At 37.5% G+C, this 21,394-nt stretch overlaps 1 protein-coding gene across 1 annotated transcript in view; it reads left to right on the forward strand.

The window, feature by feature from the left end:
- The window catches only part of GRXCR1 (glutaredoxin and cysteine rich domain containing 1), a 138,401-nt gene that overhangs the window by 62,425 nt on the left and 54,582 nt on the right, over positions 1 to 21,394 (forward strand). Inside the window, exon 2 of the mRNA XM_005554789.4 lies at positions 8,448 to 8,690. Coding sequence (XP_005554846.4) covers positions 8,448 to 8,690 — 243 coding nt within the window. The remainder of the gene's footprint in view (positions 1 to 8,447; positions 8,691 to 21,394) is intronic.

Below are 21,394 nucleotides of genomic sequence, written 5' to 3' on the forward strand. Positions count from 1 at the left end.
CTTATTTGGGCACCTTAACTTTATTTCTACATCTTAGTTTCCGTGTCTATAAAACCTGGGCCATAATCTTTACCACTATGATAAATGAAAAAGTGCATATGTAGAGTTCCTTTTGCAGTCTCTAGAACTGCATATAAATATGCAACAGTCATGTGATAAATAATTATTTTTTATAATTTGTGTCTTATAGAGGGACATAGAGAAGTTCCTTTTGATGTTTTGTGGTCCAGTTGTGAGGAGGGGAATTTGACGTAAGAAATTACCACTCACCTTCAGAACTGAATAGGGAGTATGGTTAGAATGGAAACAGATCTAGCAAATAAGCTAAGAGAGAAGCCTGGTGTGGGTAAAGTCTGGTGTGGATAAAGCGGATTGACAAATCATATTAAGTGCAAGAATAAAAATTCAAGAGGTGATTTGAGAGCAAGGTGGGCAGAGATTTATTTACTCAGATTTAGTATTAAGAAGCATCTCATAATGCACATTTAACTATAGAGGTTTACAGAATATCATGGAGAGGAAGAGAGAGCATAATATATGTAAAATGTCTTGCCCTTTACAAGGCCCACAGCCCTGCTTCCAGCCGCATGTGCCTGCTATTTAAAATCGCTGTTCCCAGAGCCAGGTTGGCCCACTGCCTGATAATCAAGAAATCTGGGTCTAGTCCCAGTTTGCCTACTGACATGCTGTATTGCTTTGAGCTAATCACTTTGCCTCTTTGCCTTTTTGTATAGGAAAAATATCTATCCCTTACCCATCTCAAAGGAATCATTTTAGACTGAAAAAAAAATTTAAACATGCCCCCTGTGTGATGTAAGTGACTGATACATGTGGGACCATAATTTAGTAAAGAGGCGAACCTCTTCAATTCACAACTGTTATCTCACCAGCAATGAATTAGGCCCATAACAGTTTGTGGTTTAGTAACAACTTTATCCTGAGGAGTGGGTAGCAAAACAACGTGTGGTTCAGTGTTTCGTCTTGGCTCAGTGGAAAGCACATGGACTTTGGAAGGGTGCACATCTGAGTTCCAATTTTCTAATTTTGCTGAACATCAACTCTGTCTCCTTGTCGAGGATATGAGGATACTTACTCTTTCTGAGTCTAGGTTTCTAGATCTGTAGATACAGCAACACTATGTAAGTTATTGTGAGGAATTGATAAATGTAAAGTTATTAGTATTGTCTGCCACTGATATTCAAATGTGTTACTTTTTATTTATTAAAAAATATTGCTTAAGACCTGAATTCTTGCAGCTGTCTGGAGGCCTCTAAGTCCTCAGTGATTTGTGGACTCACTGGGGCAAGGCTAGGAGGCCATTTCAGGAGTCCTTTTTAAATCAGTGTGAGGCTAGAGCTACAAAGGCTCAGCCTGAAATAACCCACTGAATTTGCTTCTGCCTGAGGAGCTGAGCCTGCTCCGTACTGATCTTCTGTGGGGGATGGGTGGATAATAACTCTTGGCCTGAATTCCAGGGTTAGTTCCAGTGGATGTGGAAGCTCCACAATCGTCCCAAGATGAGGGGGTGACTGTACTCATTGTTGTGCTGTGGCTACTGCAGGGCGACGTGCAGGCTGAGGGCATAGGTTAGCTATTTGGTAACTCCTTAGTCTGATTTGCAGTAATTTCCATCCCTTTCCAACACATCTGCGTGTGATGCAGGTTGTTGTAAGGCTTCCAGGCATCCCTAAGATTCATCTTTTTAATAAACAGAAAGGAAAAAATGGCCTATGTTTATTACCATCTAGGTCGGCTCTCTCAGAGCTGGGAGGCTGCAGACCCCAGAGGCTTCTCAGTGCTGTCTCAGATGCTTCCATCCTTCATACGCTATTCCCATGGTAACCCTCAGGAAGGGAGAAGAGGGACAGCCATTAGAGGCTATTTTTAGACTTCTGGCCAGATGCTTTGACAAATCTATTGAGGGAAGGAAAATGTAGCAAATGTAGGAGAGGAGGATTTTTTTTTTTTTTTTTGCCAAAGACAATATCATTTAAAATTCATATAAAACTGGAAAAGACCTTGAGAAATCATTCAACTTATCACTCTACCTCTAGAAAGACCTACTTCCAAATCATACAAAAATTGTACAATAAAATCTTTTTTAAGAACATTTTACTGAATAATGTATTTTAATTTATAACCTACTTTCTACCCCGAATTTGCCCCATATTCAGCCTCAGTCTCCTGAGCAAGGGAACTGGCAATGAGACTGAGTATAATGGCTCAAAATGTGGACTACACAACCCTGGGGGAACTGTTTGTTTAGAATATGCTACTAACGGCCCTGCCTAAGTTTGTGCAGTGTGCATCTTGTACAACTACACCCACTGGTCCTTCTTTACTTATCATTTTGAAATGTAAACCAGGTTTAGTGAAACTCCTTCTATCCTTCTTAAAACCCTTTAGGGATTTCTCGTTGCTCTAGGGTAAAAAACCCAAGATCATTAAAATACAACATGCCTATAAAATACAACATGGTATCAACCCTTCATATCTATCTAGAATCACTTAATACCATTCTGTTTTTCCCTTCTTGTGTATCAAGAAACAAACTTTGAAGAGTATCAAACACGTTATCTTCCTCCCATTTTAAGATCTTTGTACTTGCATGAAATACTTTTCCCCACTCTCTACCTAATTTCTTTGTTAAATTCTATTCTTCCAGATTAACCTCAAATATCAGAAAATAGTTTCTTGATCTCTAAGAAAAGAAGAGAAGGTACCCAGGCACTATGCTTTCCTAATTACTTCTGCATTTCATTAATAGTACCTAGTAGCTTGTAATTCTATATTTATGTGACATTTTGGCTTTCTATTACTTTTAACTATGAACTCCATGTTGATATAGAATTATATTATTTGCTCACCATTATATACCTAGTGCTTAATACTGTGTTTGGCAAACAAATTATTCTAATTACTGAATGAATGAGTAGCCGTTATTTTGTGCTCTAATATTGCTATCTTTCTTTAGGTTTGGAAAGTTCTCTGTTATTATGTCTTTGAGTAAACTTTCTACCCCAATCCCTCTCTCTTCACCTCCACTTTAAGGCCAATAACTCTTAGAGCTAGTTCTTTGAGGCTATATTGTAGATCCTATAGGTGTGCTTCATTATTTTTTATTCTTTTCCTTTTGCCTCCTCTGACTATGTATTTCAAATAGCCTGTCTTCAAGCTCACTAATTCTTTCTTCTCCTTGATCAATGACGCTGAGAGACCCTGCTGCATTCTTTAGTTTGTCAACTGAATTGTTCAGCTTCAGAATTTCTGCTTGATTCTTTTAAATTATTTCAAACTCTTGGTTAAATTTATCTGATAGAATTCTGAATATCTTCTCTATGTTATCTTAGATTTTGTTGAGCTTCCTCAAAACAGCTATTGTGAATGCTTTGTCTGACAGGTCACTCTGTAATTTGTCACTGGTAACTAATTTTAATTCATTTGATGACATGTTTTCCTAGATGCTTTTAATGCTTATAGATGTGTGTCAATATGTGAGCATTGAAGAGTTAGGTATTTATTCCAGCCTTTGCAGCATGGGCTTATTTGTACCCATCTATCCCGAGAAAGCTTTCCAAGTATTCAAAGGGAATTGAGTGCTGTGATCTAAATCTTTGGTCACTGTAGCCATATGTGCATCAGAGAGCATACCAATGCCAGGAATGCTGTGACTCTTGCAAACTTTGCTGCTTAACCCTTGCTATATGTCTCTTGGCTGGGCTGAATTCTTTCTTCTAAGTTAAATAAGAAATGAGGATTGCTGCACTTCCTGATAACAGAAATAAACCCAACTATACAAGGTAAACTAATTTTAAACAAAGGGACTAAGAAGATGCAATGGGGAAGTGTTAGTTTCTTCAATAAATGATGTTGGGAATACTGAATATCTACATGCAAAAGAATGAAATTGGACCCTTATCCTATACCACATACTCAAAGTGGATTAAAGATCTAAGTATATGACCCCAAACTGTAAAACTCCTAGAAAACATAGGGGAAAACTCCTTGATATTACCCCTGGCAAGAAATTTTTTAAGTTTTGGATATTTCCCCCAAAGACAGGTAATACAAGGAAAAATAAACAAGTGGGACCACACAACTCTAAAATGCTTCTGTACGGCAAGGAAGATTATCGACAAAATGAAAATGCAGTTAATTGATTGGAAGACAATATTTGTGAGCCATATATAGATAAGGGGTTAGTATCCCAAGTAATTAGGAACATAAATAACTAACTCCATAGCCAAAACCAAATAATCCAATTTAAAAAATGGACGAATGACCACAATAGATATTTCTCTGAAGAAGACACACAAATAGCCAAGAGAGATCTATACAAGTGCTCAACATCAATAATATCAAAACCACAATGGGAAGTGCAAATCAAAACAATAAGATATCACCTTACACTTCTTAGAATGACTGCTATTAAAAAGACAAGAAACAGCAAGTGTAGCACATGTGTGAAGAAAAGGGAACAATCGTACACTGTTGGTGGGAAGTAGATTACTGTAGCCATTATTGACATTATGAATATTCCTAAAGAAATGAAAAACAGAACTATCATGTAACCCAGCAATCCTCATTCTGGGTACATACTCAAAGGAAATGAAATTACCAACTCTTAAAGATATCTGCATTCTCAGGCTTATGTTTATTGCATCATTATTTACAATTGCCAAGATATAGGTACAACCTAAGTATCCTTTAATGGATAAATGAATAAATAAATTGTGGTGTATATATAAACAATGAATATGATTCAGCCTTAAAAATGAAACAGATATTGCTATTTGTGATAACATAGATGAACCTAGGAAATATTATGCTAAGTGAAATAAGCCAGGCAGACAAAGAAAAATACTGCATGATCTCACTTATATGTGGAATCTGAAAAACAAACAAGCAAACAAACAAACAAACAAAAGCAATCTCACATACACAGCAACAGTTGAATGGTGGCTGTTAGTGGTTGGGGTAGAAGGGGAGAGGGGGATATAATAGGGAGATGTTCTATGTACCACAAGAGGATTATAGTTAATAATATTGTATTACATACTCACAATTTGCTAAAATAATAGGTTTTAGGCACTTTTACCCCAAAAAATGTAACTATGTGGAATAATATATATATTAATTTACTTGACTGCAGTAATTATTTAACTCCGTATATCAAAACATTATATTATATACCTTAAGTATGTACAACTTAAAAATATATAATATATTTCCAAATTCCAGGAAGCTTTTTAAAATGTAGATTCTGAGTCAGTAGATCTGGAGTGAGGCCTGTGATTCTGCATGTCCAATCTGTATCTAACTAGCTCTAGAACTTGGCTCTACATTAGAATCACATTAAAACTTAAAAAAAAAAAATCGCAATTCAGAGGCCCCACCCTGGTGATTCTTACTTAATTGGTATGGGCTTGGCCTAGGATTTGGGGATTTTCAAAGGCTCCCCAGTTTATTCTAACATTTAACATTCTTGAGATCCACTGATTCCAGACAAAGCTCATCCTCAACAACATGTAAAGAGATATCCATGTGATCTCATACATTAGGTAACATCCAATGTGGCTACCTGATAGGGGTCATCTTATTAGTATTTTGAAAATGCGTGTGTCTTAGAGACACAGAAGGGTGGTATACATGGTTTGTTCTGTAATCAGAGAGAATCTTACATCAGTTGGTTAACATGGCAGCAGGTTGGTCCAATCTTAAATTTTTCCACTTTGACACATCTGGGAAAAGTATTTCATAACAAATAATTCAAAAATAAATGCACCTATTTGAAGTAGTGGACCATTTTGGTAGAAAACTAATGCAGTAACAGTAGTTTTTGTATTCAGAGGAAAATGCATAATTACACAGATAATATGATGAGAAAAAAGAAAACTTCGGTGCTCTTCTGAAAGCTGCAGCATCTGTAGTGAGTTTCTGTGCCTTGCTTGCCCATACCTATTAATATGAAGAGGAGCTATAGACCCTAGGGCATTTGGTTACTCCTTCTAAAGATCAGTGTTTCTAAATCAAAACATAGTAATAATTTCCTTTTTGTCATCAATTGCACTGATTTTTTTCCACTGACTTATATATTTTTTTAATGTTAAAAAATTCCATGATGTGAAGTGCAATATTTTTCTCTGCTTAACTTAGAATAGGAGTGTGTTGCAAGTCCTACACTAGTTTTTTTTTTTTTTCACATTTTTCTTTCTTAATCGTCTCAGCAAAGTTGTTAGGTAGCTATTGTTATTATCACATTCTCATCACTGTCATCACAAATGAGAACACTGAGACAATAGTTCATTAGCTTCCCAAAGATACACAGGTGGCCAGTGGCAGAGCTCAGGTATATCTGATTTTCAAGTTTATGCTCTCCTTTTTTAAAATTTTAAAATTTTTATTTTTATTTTAAGTTCTAGAGTACATGTGCAGGATGTGTGGGTTTGTTATGTAGGTAAACATGTGCCATGGTGGTTTGTTGCACCTATCCACCCATCACCCAGGTATTAAGCCCAGCATGCATTAGCTGTTTTTCCTAATGCTCTCGCTCTCCCCACCACACCCTCTGACAGGCCCCAGTGTGTGTTGTTCCCCTCCCTGTATCCACATCCTCTCATTGTTCACTTCCCACTTATAAGTGAGAAGATGTGGTGTTTGAGAAGATGTGGTGTTTGGTTTTCTGTTCTTGTGTTAGTTTGCTAAGGATAATGTCTTTCAGCTCCATTCATGTCCCTGCAAAGAACATGATCTCATTCATTTTCATGGCTGCATAGTATTCCATTGTGCATATGTACCACATTTTCTTTAACCAGCCTATCATTCATGGGCATTTGGGTTGATTTCATGTCTTTGCTATTGTCAATAGTGCTGCTGTGCTCTCTTTATCTTAGTAGGAAATTGGCAGCATATACCAAATCCAGTCTTCAGAAATATTGGTCCACGTGGTCTTTAAAAGCATTTATAGTTAGGTGTCACCATTTATAAATCAGAAAATTTCCTATAAAAATCCAGAATTTAAGTTTCTATATAAAATAATTATGTGTGACCACACTGAAGTCACATGCCTGCAAGACAACAATTGCCTAAGTTGTGTAACATTTCTCTATTTAGATGCTATTCTTAATCTTTCCCTAGTATTTCTTTTACTCTTTACCTGCTTCAGCATTTATGATACCAGCTTAATCCCTCCAGGGCTCTAGGTTTTCAACTTAACCTCTACACTCTATTGAGGAAAGAAATGACTCTTGCATCTTTATTAAATTTTATCATCCAAAAAATCCTCTCTCCATGAGGTGGAGAATTTTGTATTGGCATCTTTATGACATTGGACCTTTGGAGTCCAATTTGCATCTTGGCAGAGTGGTCTGACTTCTCTGCATACAAAGTGGTGGAACTAGTGTCCTACTGGCTTGCTTTAGTATTTAGCTGTCCAGAATTGTTTCCAAAGGTTTGACTCCACAGGAGTTCTGCAAATCGTGTGGTTGTGCTCTAAAAAATTATAGCTTTGTGAAGACTCATGTATCCCATGGTCTCATAGTATAGTTGTGTTTTGTTCAGTTTCCTTCAACTAGGACTGTGATAAGGAAGAAGAGAAGCTTTCTTATTGATTTCAGGACCTACCTGGTATGGCTCTTCAGCACACATTAGCAGTGCTGGGCAGGGTTTCCCAGGAAAGCAGTCACTGATGTCTGAAATGTAGAAAAAGATTCTCACACAGGACAGTCTTCATCTTGTTTTTGAGCGCTGCTTACCTCCACTCCTGTGTCTGATTCCTTGTTTCCTTTTTATACCTGGCTTTGACCCACCATTCACTTTGGCGTTGGTTTCTGTGGACTCCCATTCTGGAATATTTACTTTTTTTATTTCTTGTGGCAGAACTTTCTCACTACATGTGGGAGCCCTGTCATTCAACAGAGCCCTTGAACATATGTTATGCTACTTAAACCTTAGAAAAATCCCATGATATAGGTCTTGTTATTCCCAGGAAATTGTTGCTCCAAAGATGATACAATTTGATAAATTGATAAGTGGAAGAATTTTAACTAGCTAAATGCTAATGTTGACTATTCTGTGGCATAAACTTTAGGTTTATGAAACAGATATAGTGATTGAGTAATGTCTACGAAGCATAAGAAAAATATTTCAGTCATTTATTGTTTTACCACATGGCATCCCATGTGAGACGTCATCAATTTTAACATTAGCCATTACTTGATATGCTACTGAGAAAAGGAAAAAATTAAATTATATCATACAAATTATATTGATTGTTATCTGTATCCCAATTACAGATGTTGTAACTTAAAAGGATAAGTCTTTGAATTGATAAATGAGTTCACTCAACTTTTATTGCATGCCTTTAATGCAATTGTTAATTGTCTTAAAATCATAAGACACAAGAAAGTAAAAGTAAACATTCTTACAACTCAATGTTTTCCCTTCAGCAACCATCAACTGACCTAGAATTTGACCGTGTAGTGATTTATACCACCTGCCTTCGTGTGGTTCGGACAACCTTTGAAAGATGTGAACTGGTTAGAAAGATTTTCCAAAACCATCGCGTAAAATTTGAAGAGAAAAACATAGCCCTGAATGGTGAATATGGAAAAGAGTTAGATGAACGATGCCGACGAGTTTCCGAAGCACCTTCCCTCCCTGTTGTGTTCATTGATGGCCATTACCTTGGGGTAAGTACGCTGCCCAGGAAAGTCTTTTTCATAGAACCCAATCAGGGCGGATAGAAATCTATAACGATCTATAAATTTGCAGCATAACTACTGGAACACTTGCTGGCTTTTTTGGAGCTCAAACCAAAGGGATTGGAGCACTTATTTCTGTCCCAGACAATGAGCTGCCACAGTGCTCCTCCCTGAAGAAGTACAGTGAGATAAAATCAGCAAGAAACTGCATTTTTGAATATAAATAAATGTTTAAAAATATTCAGTTGACTTCAGTTTTGCATTGTGAAGCTTAGCATGTGAGATAAAGACTGCATTTTTAGTGTAGGCAAGAAAAATGGATATATATATATATGATATATATTTATAAATTCTCATATATGGCATTATCAATCAGTTTCCTACCTAATGAACCTCAGATGATAGTCCTGAAATGAAATCAATAAGAAATGGGGCCTGGAGCCAGGATTTGATCCACTTGTTTAAAATTATTTTTGACTTGGGTAATGCAGCAGTTGGAGACATAAATTCAGGCTTATGGAAAGCAGAGAGAACTCCCAGAGCAGCAGCAGAACATGCCTGTTTCATTTCTCTTTGAATAATACTGCTAGTGTAGTTAACTCCCATTGATCTGTGAACATCCTGTGGAAGAAGCCTACAGAGAGGGCTCCAGAGAGTACACTTTGGAAAGGGTGAGAGCAAAGAGCCAAGGGGCACCGGTAACCAGTTTAGGGGCTGACTACATGATCACTTATCACAGAATAGAGACCATCAAACCACAGATGGATCCTTGGATCTTGGTTTCATTTAGCATCTGGTCTTAACCTTCATTTCTCAGAGAAGGTTATAAAAATCTAGAACAGGAGATGCTCACATTTTGTTTCAGGGAATCAATCTGTGTTTTAATATCCTGTCATTTTATAAAAAAGATAAATGCAGAGAAGCTGTGATCAAATAGCGATGACATTATGTGATTGTGCTTTTAACCAGAGCTGGACACACACTACATTCTGTAGTAGAGGAATGCTAATTTGAAGTATTGATCCCTTTTTTGATGTATTTCAACACATACCCTTAGGTTGCAGAAAATTACAGCAGCAGTAATAATCATGTTAAAAAATACATAATAATATAATAATAACACTCTAGTGCACTCACAGCTTTGCATCTATCGTTTCATATAATCCTCAGGGTAGTCTTAGAAATCAACTTTCATATGGCATACTGGTTAAGAGCAAGCACTGGGGTCAGACAGACCTGTTTTAAATCCCTGCCCTGACACTTACCCTATGACTCTGTGCTTTGGCTTTCTCGTTTGTAAAATGAGAATGAGAATACAACTTACCTCATAGGCTGATTTGTGAGAGTATTGAGCTAATACATATTAAGCACTTGGTTCCTGTATCTGGAACAAAGTATGTTTTTAGGAAATATGAACAGTTATCCCTGTTTTGCAAAAGAAAACATTCATTTCTTTGCTCCAAGTGACAGAGCTGGCTAAGTGGCAAGGCCAGCACTCAAAGTTATGTCTGTCTGACTCCCCAAACCCTTGCTCTTTGGCACATCACCTCGAGGAAAGGGATCTTTGCCTGCTTGTTGGTATAGTTTTGGGACCTCAAACAGGGCTTAATGCAAAGTAAGTGTTCAAGTGAACATATGTTGAATGGATGGATGAATTATGCTATATTTCCTCATCATGTTCTTTCCTTCTCTCTCTAAGACATTCTTTAATAAAGAAGGGATCTGATAAACTCAACCACACTAGGGAGAAAACATAACTTGTAAGGGCTATGAATATTTGCCTTTTTTAACTTGGGAAAATGTCTGACAACGTAAGACATTTCCCATTGTGAAATTTCAACTTCTGTGCAACTGCACGGTTAAAATTAGTGGGCAACTGCCTTCAATGCACAGGTATAAAGTTGGCTGTTCTTATTCAGAAGCCAAACTGCTTATCTTCTCACTGCTTCTGAGATAATCTGAGAGGCTGTAATGCCCGTCCGGCTATTTGCCCTTTAGTTTGAGGAATCTCACAGGAAGGGTGAAACAGACAAATGAGATAGGGGGCATGCTTCTTTCCCAGTTGCTTTTTTCTGTGATCACTTTATTTACACACATGGTAGCCTAGGGGAAGAAATATCACACAGGTGCTACCTTGCTGTTTCTGTAATTTAAGCTAAAGCTCCAAACCTAGAGTCCAGAAACAGATTTCCCCCTCTTTTTTCGCTTATGAAAGGAAAATTACTTCTAAATATTTAATTCAAAATGGCAGACACTCCAAAACAACACATTCCCCTCCTATTAAAATAGCCTGCTTATTTAAATTGCAATGCACTTAAATGGAATACATTGCTTGAATTATAGGGCCCTTTTCCTGCACTATGCATGCATCTGAAATGGAAGGATGCCCTCTGCTGGGTTTTGACACCTGGTGAAATGTAATTTTAAGGGAGGAAAAGAAGCTGATGTTGGTAATTTCCTTAACATCTGTGGTGTTTTAAACAGACACATGAAACCATTTGATTTAGTTTAAATTTAGATGGGTGAGAAAAATCAAGATTTGTGAATCATCTGCACAATACAATTTCTTTATAGGAAGGAGAGAGAAAAATAGAAAAACAGACAGAAACAGCCAGAGAATGAGGTAGACAGAGACAGAAAGTGAGGCATCTGGAGGCAGACTGGGGGACATGGGACGGAGAACAAGAGAACATTTTGTAGCTCCCTTTGCATTACTGTCAGTGTTACCCAACCCAGGGTGGGTGGTGCCAGAGGAATTTAGTTATCTTCATTAAAGTGAAAATAACAGAGTTTAATGGACAACAAGAATTACAAGGACACTAAGCTCTTTTTTTCCTGATGTCTCTCTTCCCCAACCAAACTGAAAAATGAAGATGGAAGCAATAAAACAGTCAAGGAAAAAAAGTACTTTAGAAGATAAATCTACACTGCCCTTGGATACTCCATGGTAGGGGGCAGGGGAGCAAATTCAGTTTGGAACTTGCTTAAGGCAACTGTTTCATTATTTTGCATTAGAAAATTTTTTTACACAAAAAAGATTGTGTTCAAATAGTTACAACATAAATTACCTTAGAAATGCCAGTAGCATATAAATTAGAAATAGTGGCCCATATGGACCAATCATAAGCCTCCATGGTAGAAATCCACAAAACCCACATTGGAATGGAGCAATAAAACATAGAATGAACCTAAGTGGGGTCTCTGGTGACAGAGAGAGGAATAGAAGGGCCATTGATACAGACAGATTTCTTAAACTACCTGATATTGAGGTGGGACTGATTGATAATTCTATATGTGTTTAAAGTACTGTATTATTCTATTTAAGAATAAAGACCACTAGTATTGAGCATAGCTAGGTTACAAACTAGAAACACAAACTCTAGGTACATTTCTAAGGAATACTCACAAAATTTCTCAGCAGACATTGGTGCCCAAGGAAGTGTCTGCCATAATCAAGAAGCAGTTGGCTCCAGAAATTCACTGCGTTTGTTGTGATTCACCTGTTGCTCTGCATCCTCGCCAGCATTTAGTGTTGTCAGTCTTCTGGATATTAGCCATTCTAGTAGATGTGTAGAGATATCTCACTGTTGCTTTAATTTGCCTTTCCCTAATGACATATGATGTGGAACATGTTTTTAATATGCTTATTGGTCATTTGCATATCTTATTTTGTTAGATGTCTATTAACATCTTTGGCTCATTTTCAAGTCAAGTTGTTTGTTTTCTTGTTGTTGAGTTTTAAGAGTTCTCTGTATAGTTTAGATAACAGCTCCTTATTAGATATGTCTTTTGCATGTGTTTTCTTAAGTCTGTGGCTTGTCTTTCCATTCTCTTGACAATGTCTCTTAAGAGCAAAAAATGTTTAATATCAATGAAGTTCACTTTATCGCCTTATGCATAATTTCTTTCATGCATCCTACTTTTGATGTTGTATCTAAAAAATCATCACCAAACCCTAGATCATCTAGATTTGCTCCTAAGTTATCTTCTAGGAGTGTTATAGTTAACATGTGACATTTAAGCCTTTAATCTATATTGAGTTCATTTTTGTGAAGGAATAATATTTGTGTCTAGATTAATTTTATTTTGCATGTGGATGCTCTGTTGTTCTAGGCCCATTTGTTGAAAAGACTATCTTTTCTTTATTGAGATGCCTTTGCTGCTTTGTCAAAGATGAGTTGACTGTGTTTATATGGATCTATTTCTGGGTTCTCTATACTGTTCTATTGGCCATTTATCTATTCTTTTACTAATGTAATCCAATTTTTTAGAATTATTTCTTTTATATCTCAATATGCTCTATATTTCTTCTTTTTGAGTATATAAGATACAGGTAAAATAGCTGTTTTAACCTAGTTATTCAACAATTGTATCTGTGTCAGTTCTAGTTGATTTCAATTGATTGATATTTCTCTTCATTTTTAGTCATATTTTTCTACTTTTATGCCTACTTGGTAATTTTTGTTTAGATGTTACATATGGTGAATTTTACCTTGTTAGGTAAAACTATTCATTATTGGGATAATTTTTTATACCTATACACATTCTTCAACTTTTTGCTGAGATACAGTTAAGTTTCTTAGAAAGAGTGTGATCCTTTGGGTTTTGTTTCTTAAGGTTTTCTAGTCAGGGCCAGAGTAGTGTTTGGTCTAAAGCTAACTATTTTCCATTACTGATCAAGATCTTGTGAGCACTTTACTCAATGCCCCACAAATTATGAGGTTTTCCAGTCTTACTGGTGAGAACAGGTACTCTTTTAGGTCCTTTACCTAGATAATGTCTCCTTTAATTCTTTCAGATAGTTATTTTGCTTGCCTTGAGTGGTTTTCTCAGATGAAGATACTGATCAGCACTCTGCTGAGCAGCCAGGCTGGGCCCTGTACTCCTATCCAGAGTTCTCAGTGAAGTTCTTTACTCTCTGAAACTCTATCTTGTCAACTCCAGCCATCTTGGTCTTCTGACTCTCAAGTCTGTTTCCTCCACTCAGGGAGTCCCCCAGCCCTCCTGTACACAGCTTGGAAAAGCTGTCATGGCAGTCAGCTTGGGTAGCCATAGAGCTCACCATCTATTTCCTACGTCTCCGAGATCATCATTCATTGTTGTCTGATGTCTAATATTATAAAACTAAAGGTTAAAATTATTATTGTTTATCAAAATAAAACAATTGGTCTACTTTCAGGCAAAATAACAAAGTAAAGTAAAATTTTTAGGCTGCATGAGTATAGCAGTTATAAATTACATTCATTTCTGAGTAATAATGGTTCTTTTACACACACACACTAAACAACAATGAAACTTAAATCTTTAAAGTCTAGGAGGTTTGTATTTTATTCTCATATGCATAATGTACAGAAAAGTGCACTGGAGAGAGTATAAAGTTTTATGATACAATCTAGGACCACTTTCTAATTTTTAGTTATGCCATTCTTAGCACAGGACTTCCATCCTCAAGTTCTCCTAATAATATAAGGTAATTACTGAAACTCTTGCCATCATACCTGTATTCCAGACAGAAAGGGAATAAAAAAGAAAAGAAAAAAAGTACATCCTTCTTAAAAGAAGGAAGTTCCTTTTAAAAGGGTTTTTTATTTTTTCAGAAATCTCACCCAACTTCCCCTTGCATTTTATTGTTAACCTTTAGTAGCAAAGAAGGATAGAAATATAATATTCTAGATGTTACACTGATAGGCTGAAAAAATAAGGTCTTTCTTAGTACTGCATAGAAAAGAGAGATCATAGATATTGGGTAGGCAGTTAGTGTCTGCCAAGGTGATCAAAGCTCGTTTTGAGTGGTTGACTCAAAACGACCTTCAAGCTGTATGTGTTTCTCATTAGAACAATTCCTTCAAGCTGTATGTGTTTCTCATTAGTTATTTCCATGTACTCAATGATTCCCTAGTATCTACTCTGTTAATAAGGGCTGCAGAGGTGGTGGGGAGCCTTTGGTAAATTTGTTGTTTCTGTATGGGAGTGTTATTATAATTATATAAAATAATAACTAGTGTCATAAACCATTAACAGAAAGTTAAGTGCTTTGTTATGTTTTGAAACTGTTCTGTTTTAAACCATGTGAAAGTATTTAACGTATGCATGTGAGAAGTAATTTTTAAATTTTGGGATCATAGGAGTCTTTGAATATCTGCTGAAAGATATTGATATTTCTGTTTTAGTCTGTTTTTACACTGCTATAAAGAACTACCTGAGACTGGGTAATTTATGAAGAAAAGAGGTTTAATTGACTCACAGTCTCACAGTTCTGCAGGCTTAACAGGAAGCACAGTTGGAAGACCTCTGTAATGTAACCTGGCTGTTTCTGAAAGCGTAGTCATATGCATTCACAAAGAGAACTTACAATCATGGCAGAAGGTGAAGGGAAAGCAAGCATGTCTTTACCATGGTGGAGCAGGGGAGAGAGAGAGATTGAGAGAGCAAAGTGGGGAAATGCCACACACTTTCAAACAACCAGATCTCATGAGAACCTGCCATCATGAGAACAGCAAGGGGGAAGTCTGCCTCTATGATTCAATCACCTCCCATCAGGCCCCTCTCTGGCACACAGGGATTACAATTTGAGATGAGATTTGGGTGGAGACACAGAGCCAACCATATCATTACAACCCTGGAATCTCCCAAATCTCATGTCCTTCTCACATTTTAAAACACAGTCATGCCTTCCCAACAGTCCCCCACAGTCTTAACTCATTCCAGAATTAACCCAAAAGTCCAAGTTCAAAATCTCATCTGAGACAAGGCAACTCCTTTCAATCTATGAGCCTGTAAAATCAAAAACAAGTTAGTTACTTCCAAGATACAAGGATTTGATAAATGCTCCCATTCCAAAAGGGAGAAATTGGCCAAAACCAAGGGACTACAGGTCCCATGCAAGTCCAAAACCCAGCAGGGCAGTTGTTAAATCTTAAAACTCCAAAATAATCTCCTTTGACTCCGTGTCTCACATCCAGGGTATGCTAATGCAAGGGGTGGGCTCCCAATGCCTTGGGCAGTTCTGCCTCTGTGGCTCTGCAGAGTACAGGCCCAGCAGCTGCTTTCATGGGCTGGTGTTGAGTGTCTGCAGCTTTTCCAGGCACATGGTGCAAGCTGTCAGTGGATCTATCATTCTGGGGTCTGGAGAACATGGCACTCTTCTCATAGCTCCACTGGGCAGTGCTGCAGTGGAGCTATGTGGGGGCTCCAACTGCACATTTCCCCTCAGCACTGCTATAGTAAAGGTTCTCCATGAGGACTCTACCCCTCCAGCAGACTTCTGCCTGGACATCCAGGCATTTCCTTATATCCTCTGAAATCTAAGTGGAGGTTCCCAAACCTGAATTTTTCCTTCTGCACACCTGCAGGCCCAACACCTTGTGGAAGCTGCCAAGGCTTGGGGCTTGCACCCTCTGAAGCCATGGCCCAAGCTATACTTTGTCCCCTTTTAGCCACAGCTGGAACTGGAGTTGCTGGGATGTAGAGCAACATGTCCCAAGACTGTACAGAGCAGTGGGGGCCCTGGGCATGGCCCATGAAATTATTTTTCCCTCCTAGACCTCTGGGTCTGTGATGGGAGGGACTGCTCTGAAAGTCTCTGAAATGCCCTGGAGACATTTTCCTCATTGTCTTGACTATTAACATTCAGGTCCTTTTATGTATGCAAATTTCTTCAGCCAGCAGCTTGAATTTCTCTCCAGAAAGTCCATTTTTCTTTTCTACCACATGGTCAGGCTGCAAATTTTCCAAACTGTTATGCTCTTCTTCCCTTTTAAACATAAGTTCCAATTTCAGACAATCTTTTTGTGAATGCATATGAGTGTATGCTTTCAGAAACAGCTGGGTCACATCTTGAATGCTTTGCTGTTTAGATATTTCTTCTACCCAGATACCCTAAATCAACAATTTCAAGTTAAAAGTTATGCAAATCTCTAGGGCAGGGGAAAGATGCCACCAGTCTCTTTGCTAAAGCATAGCAAGAGTGACTTTTACTCCAGTTCCCAATAAATTCCTTTTGTTCATTTGAGTCCACTTCAGCCTGGACATCATTGTCCATATCACTATCAACATTTTGGTCAAGTCCATTCAATAAGTTTCTAGGAAGTTCCAAACTCTCCCATATCTTTCTGTTTTCTTCTGAGTCCTCCAAACTGCTCCAACCTCTGCCCATTACCCAGTTCCAAAGTGCTTTCCACATTTTCAGATATCTTTATAGCAATGCCCCACTCCCAGTATGAATTTCCTATATTAGTTCATTTTCAAACTGCTATAAAGAACTACCTGAGACTGGGTAATTTGTGAAAAAAGAGGTTGATTCAATCATCTCCCAACAGATCCCTCCCCTGACCCATGGGAATTACAATTTAAGATGAGATTTGGGTGGGGACACAAGGCCAACCATATCATTATACTCTCGTACCTTTCCAAATCTCGTGTCTCAAAAAATATATAAAAATGCTCGCAGACAGCTAGAAAGCAGGATACACTTCACTAAGAACCATGTCTAAGGTACTTTTTTAAGATGGGAGGTTAGTTTTCTAAGAATAACTTTCAAAAAATAATATCTGATATTGAGACAGGGTTCTTGCCCTGTTGCTCAGGCTGAAGGGCACTTACACAATCTTGGCTTACTCCTGTCTCTGCCTCCACCTCAAGCGATCTTCCCGCCTCAGCCCTTGAAACAGCTGGGACCAGAAGGGTGAGCCACCATGTCTGGCTAATTTTTAAATTTTTTGTAGAGTTGGGGTTTCACCACTTGCCCAGGCTTGTCTTTGAGCATTTTATTTAGCAACGTGTGACCCATTTCATCACATGTACTATCATAGCTAATTTTAACTTTTCATTATTTAACTATGGAACTGATGAATTTTAGGTTTTTATTACTCTTCCTTTTTATTTGTTACCTTCATTTCTTTTTGTTCACTTGTTTGATCATTAGAAATTCCACCAGAGATTGGGTTGGAGGAGAGTCTCATGAACATTCAAATCTTCTTTTTTGTTTGGATCTTATTTGGTAATAGGCAAGATAAGTGTTAAGTCTTCAAGCTTTGTTGTTTAAAGCCATGAAGTGTTTGTTCTGACCTTCAGATAGTACAGGGATAGAGAAATTTAAAATTTAGAACTAAAGCCAGACTTTTAGAATTTAAGCAGTGTCTTGTGTGATTACTTCTCTGTCCCTTTTTCCTGGATAACTCAGGATAGTTTTTAGTCGTAAGAACAACAATGACAATGATAGTAAAAGCTAATTTGAATGTCATACTCTGCTAAGCATGTTACATGCATTATCTCTTACTTTTGAAAATAATACTGCGAATGGCACTGTTATCATCTTTCAAAACCGAAATTTTATACTTGAAGTAAACGTAAGCTTATGGAAGCTAAGACACTATTTAAATATCTTCAGATCACAATTGGTGTAGCCATGATTCAAATTTAGGTGTTTCTGTCTATTGCTTGAGTTTTTAAAAGTTGAGGACTCAAAGTTCTAATCAATTGTCAATGGCTTTCGGTTCTACTCTTTAGCAGCATTTTTACATGCTGAACTACTTCACCACTTGAAATGATTCCATATTCAAAATTGTGAACTTAGTAATGTTCTGCTTTGGTCACAATTTTCTGTCCTTTATTCTCTTCCATTTTTTCCCCTATTGAACTTTCTCATCATTGGCAGTTTTTAATTTTTACTCCTTTACAATTTATCTTAGCTTATAGTCACAATTTTGTTTTCACTTGTCTCCTTATCTCATCAGATTCAGAAATATAATAATAGCAAATCTATAGTCACTTGTTGCAGAGGTTCTATAGACTGTCCAAGTTTGCTAGTTCCCAGTTCTGTGTAAACCCCTCCAGTTGTTTTTTCTTTCTTACTGCACATTGCCATGGGCATGATTTTAGAAGATCCCAAACCATAACAAAGAGGTATACAACAGGGTTGTATTGTCAGTATTATCTAGCCCCATTACTTCATATTCCTGTTAATATCTTGTTAGTTTTCTATTGTGATCCACATAAAAAATTGCTCTATATCTTTTCTAATTTCCCTAAACAGAAATTCCATTGCTATTTCCTGTTTCCTCACTTTCACAGCTCTAATCTTGTAAAGTCTTTTCATTTTGGGGGTCCTTGCAGATGTTTTATTTTCTTGACATTAAAAAAATACCACAGAACCACCCTCCAGTATTAGTTTCTTATTCCAATACTCTGCTTTTTATTAATGGTCCCACAATTCCCCCACTTACTCAGTTTTCTTTGACTCCACCTACTTTCTCTTGCCTCATATCTTGTCAGTTGCCAAGATTTGTTGTAGTATATGTGGATCTCTATTTTGCACATTTTAAGAACTCGGCTAAGTGGGTATATCAAAGTAAAGTAAAGGCAGACATATTTGCATGCAAGGAAAACTCTTTTTCTTACTGGTTATATTTGATGGATAGGTTATTTGATCCCCTTTCAGTGAAGATAATAGAATACTTACAGCATTGGATATTGTGAAGATGGAATGAGATGAAGCATAGAAACTCACAGTGGCTAGAACATGATGCACACTCAGTAAACATTTGCTAATATTAAATATTACTAAGGCTAGAGCATGTCGTAGGGGTGTGCACACCACAAAGCACAAACAAATTGGTGGCTATCCCCACAACAATGTACCAAAGCACATGCTACAGTTGTTATAGAACCAATAGGTTCATATGCCCACTGCACAGAAACAGACCAATTACACTGAGACAGCAGGGTTTGCAGCAGAGAAAGAGTTTAATGATTGCAAGGTACCAAATGAGGAGATGGAAAAAGACTCTCAAATCCATCTCCTTGAGGAGTCTGGGCAGGGGTTTTTAAGTGGATCATGGAGGGTGAGGGGCTGGAAAATTGGGATTGATTGGTCAGGGTAGGAGGGATGAAATCATCAGAATGTGGAAACTGCATTCTTTGATGAGTTGTCTTCTTGTGGGTTCCTTTAGACTTGCTAAAGTCAGTAGTTTCATTGGTGTGAAGGATCTGAAAGAAAACCTCAAAAGGAAAACTGAACAAGATTTCATAATGTTTAAGTGGTTATCTGTGGAGCAGTTAATGGGAACTATAATCTTGTAACAGGGGTCTATGTGATTCTGAGGCAATAGGTACCAAACAACTATGATGAGCAAGGTCAGAGAGCAAGCTGATCTAATGACTACTGCTGAATGTGCTGTGAGCTTGGTTTCATTTCATTTCTTCACCCACCGTCTTTCCTGATTAATTTTACAAGGTTTATAGGGCCAGTTTCTGTCCCTCTGGGCTGGATCATACCTCAATCCTGAAGCAAGAGCTAAGAGCACTCTTACTGCTTCCTGCTTGCAAGGGGCATAGTCAGGGTAACAGTCAGGATTAGAGGACTGAAACTGCCTGGCGGTAACCATTAAGCACTCATGAATGCCTGGTTGGGTATCTTGGGGCTGCTGCATGAACACATTAGTGTTCCTGTCCATTGGCTTAGCATAGCATTTAATTGCACACTAGAGTATAAGATACATTACAAGCCTTACTGTCAGAATTGTGAGCTCAACTTACAAAAGTCCTTGTAAAATAGACTGAAAACCTTGGGGGGTAACTATGAGATCTTATTGCCACAAGTCTGTTCTGTTTGTCTTATGATCTCTGTTTTAACATTAAATCTGGTCAGTTGTGTTTAGACTTCAAAAGGGTGGTATGACTACCTGCCCTGGATTCATCCTGTACCTCAGTGGGGCCCCTATGGCCAAGGGACTTAGAGCCAAAAGACATATAACCATTTAATTTTTCCAAGATAGATGGGAATGGAGGTGGACAGGAATTCATTACTCCATAAAAACCTTTTGAGCATTATAGGAGCCAAAAACCAAAAGCCAAAAATTAAGGTTGCAAAACTGACCCATCTATAAGTCTATGATAGTCCCTGGCCCTAGAGGGATTGAATAGTTTTAATTTCTGGCTCTGTGTCTCATAAAAGCAATTTATTGTCACCTCCTGGGTTTAGAGACAAGGCTGTGGTTAACTTGAGTTTGTCATCAGATATTGGTGTCAATGTCCAAGATTTAGCAGGAATTAGTGCCCTTTTCAGTTATGTGTACCTAGGAGTCAAAACCCCGAGACTTAACAGCACAATGATTAGTTGATAACACCTAATAATGCATCCTTTATTATTTAATAGCACCTAATAAAGGATTCTTTCCAAGGGCTGGAGGGAGGCCTTTAACAGATGTCTCTTCCAGCATATGTAATTATCAGGCTGGAGGCGATGATACCAGAGTCCATGGTCTTACTGGAAACTGAATCCCCCTCATATTTCCGTAGTCACACTCCATCATCTTGTTCCTTCAGTAATCCTATAGCATTACCAGTAACATCTTATCCTTGGTCCATTGGTGAAATCTTTACCTTTGACTTTTTATATTTGTTTGGCTGTCTCCTTTTCCCTCAAGTCTTATTCTCACAGAAGAAATGCAGAAATACTACAACCACATCTTCTTTAACTCATATTTGGTATGAAATGTATAGCAGTAAGTACTTTGAAATCTGTTTATGCACAATTCAATTTTCATTCCAAAAACTTAGTCAGTTAAAGAGAAATAACTTTTGAAGCATGCAGGCATTAAGTATTCCTAAATTATAGACCCAAGGAACAGCTTCACCCACAGTCTTTCCTTAATGTATATTCTGTCTTTATCATTTCACAGATTTAAATTCAT

Source organism: Macaca fascicularis, chromosome 5, assembly GCF_037993035.2.
Source record: "Macaca fascicularis isolate 582-1 chromosome 5, T2T-MFA8v1.1".
In the NCBI taxonomy this organism is placed as follows: Eukaryota; Metazoa; Chordata; class Mammalia; order Primates; family Cercopithecidae; genus Macaca; species Macaca fascicularis.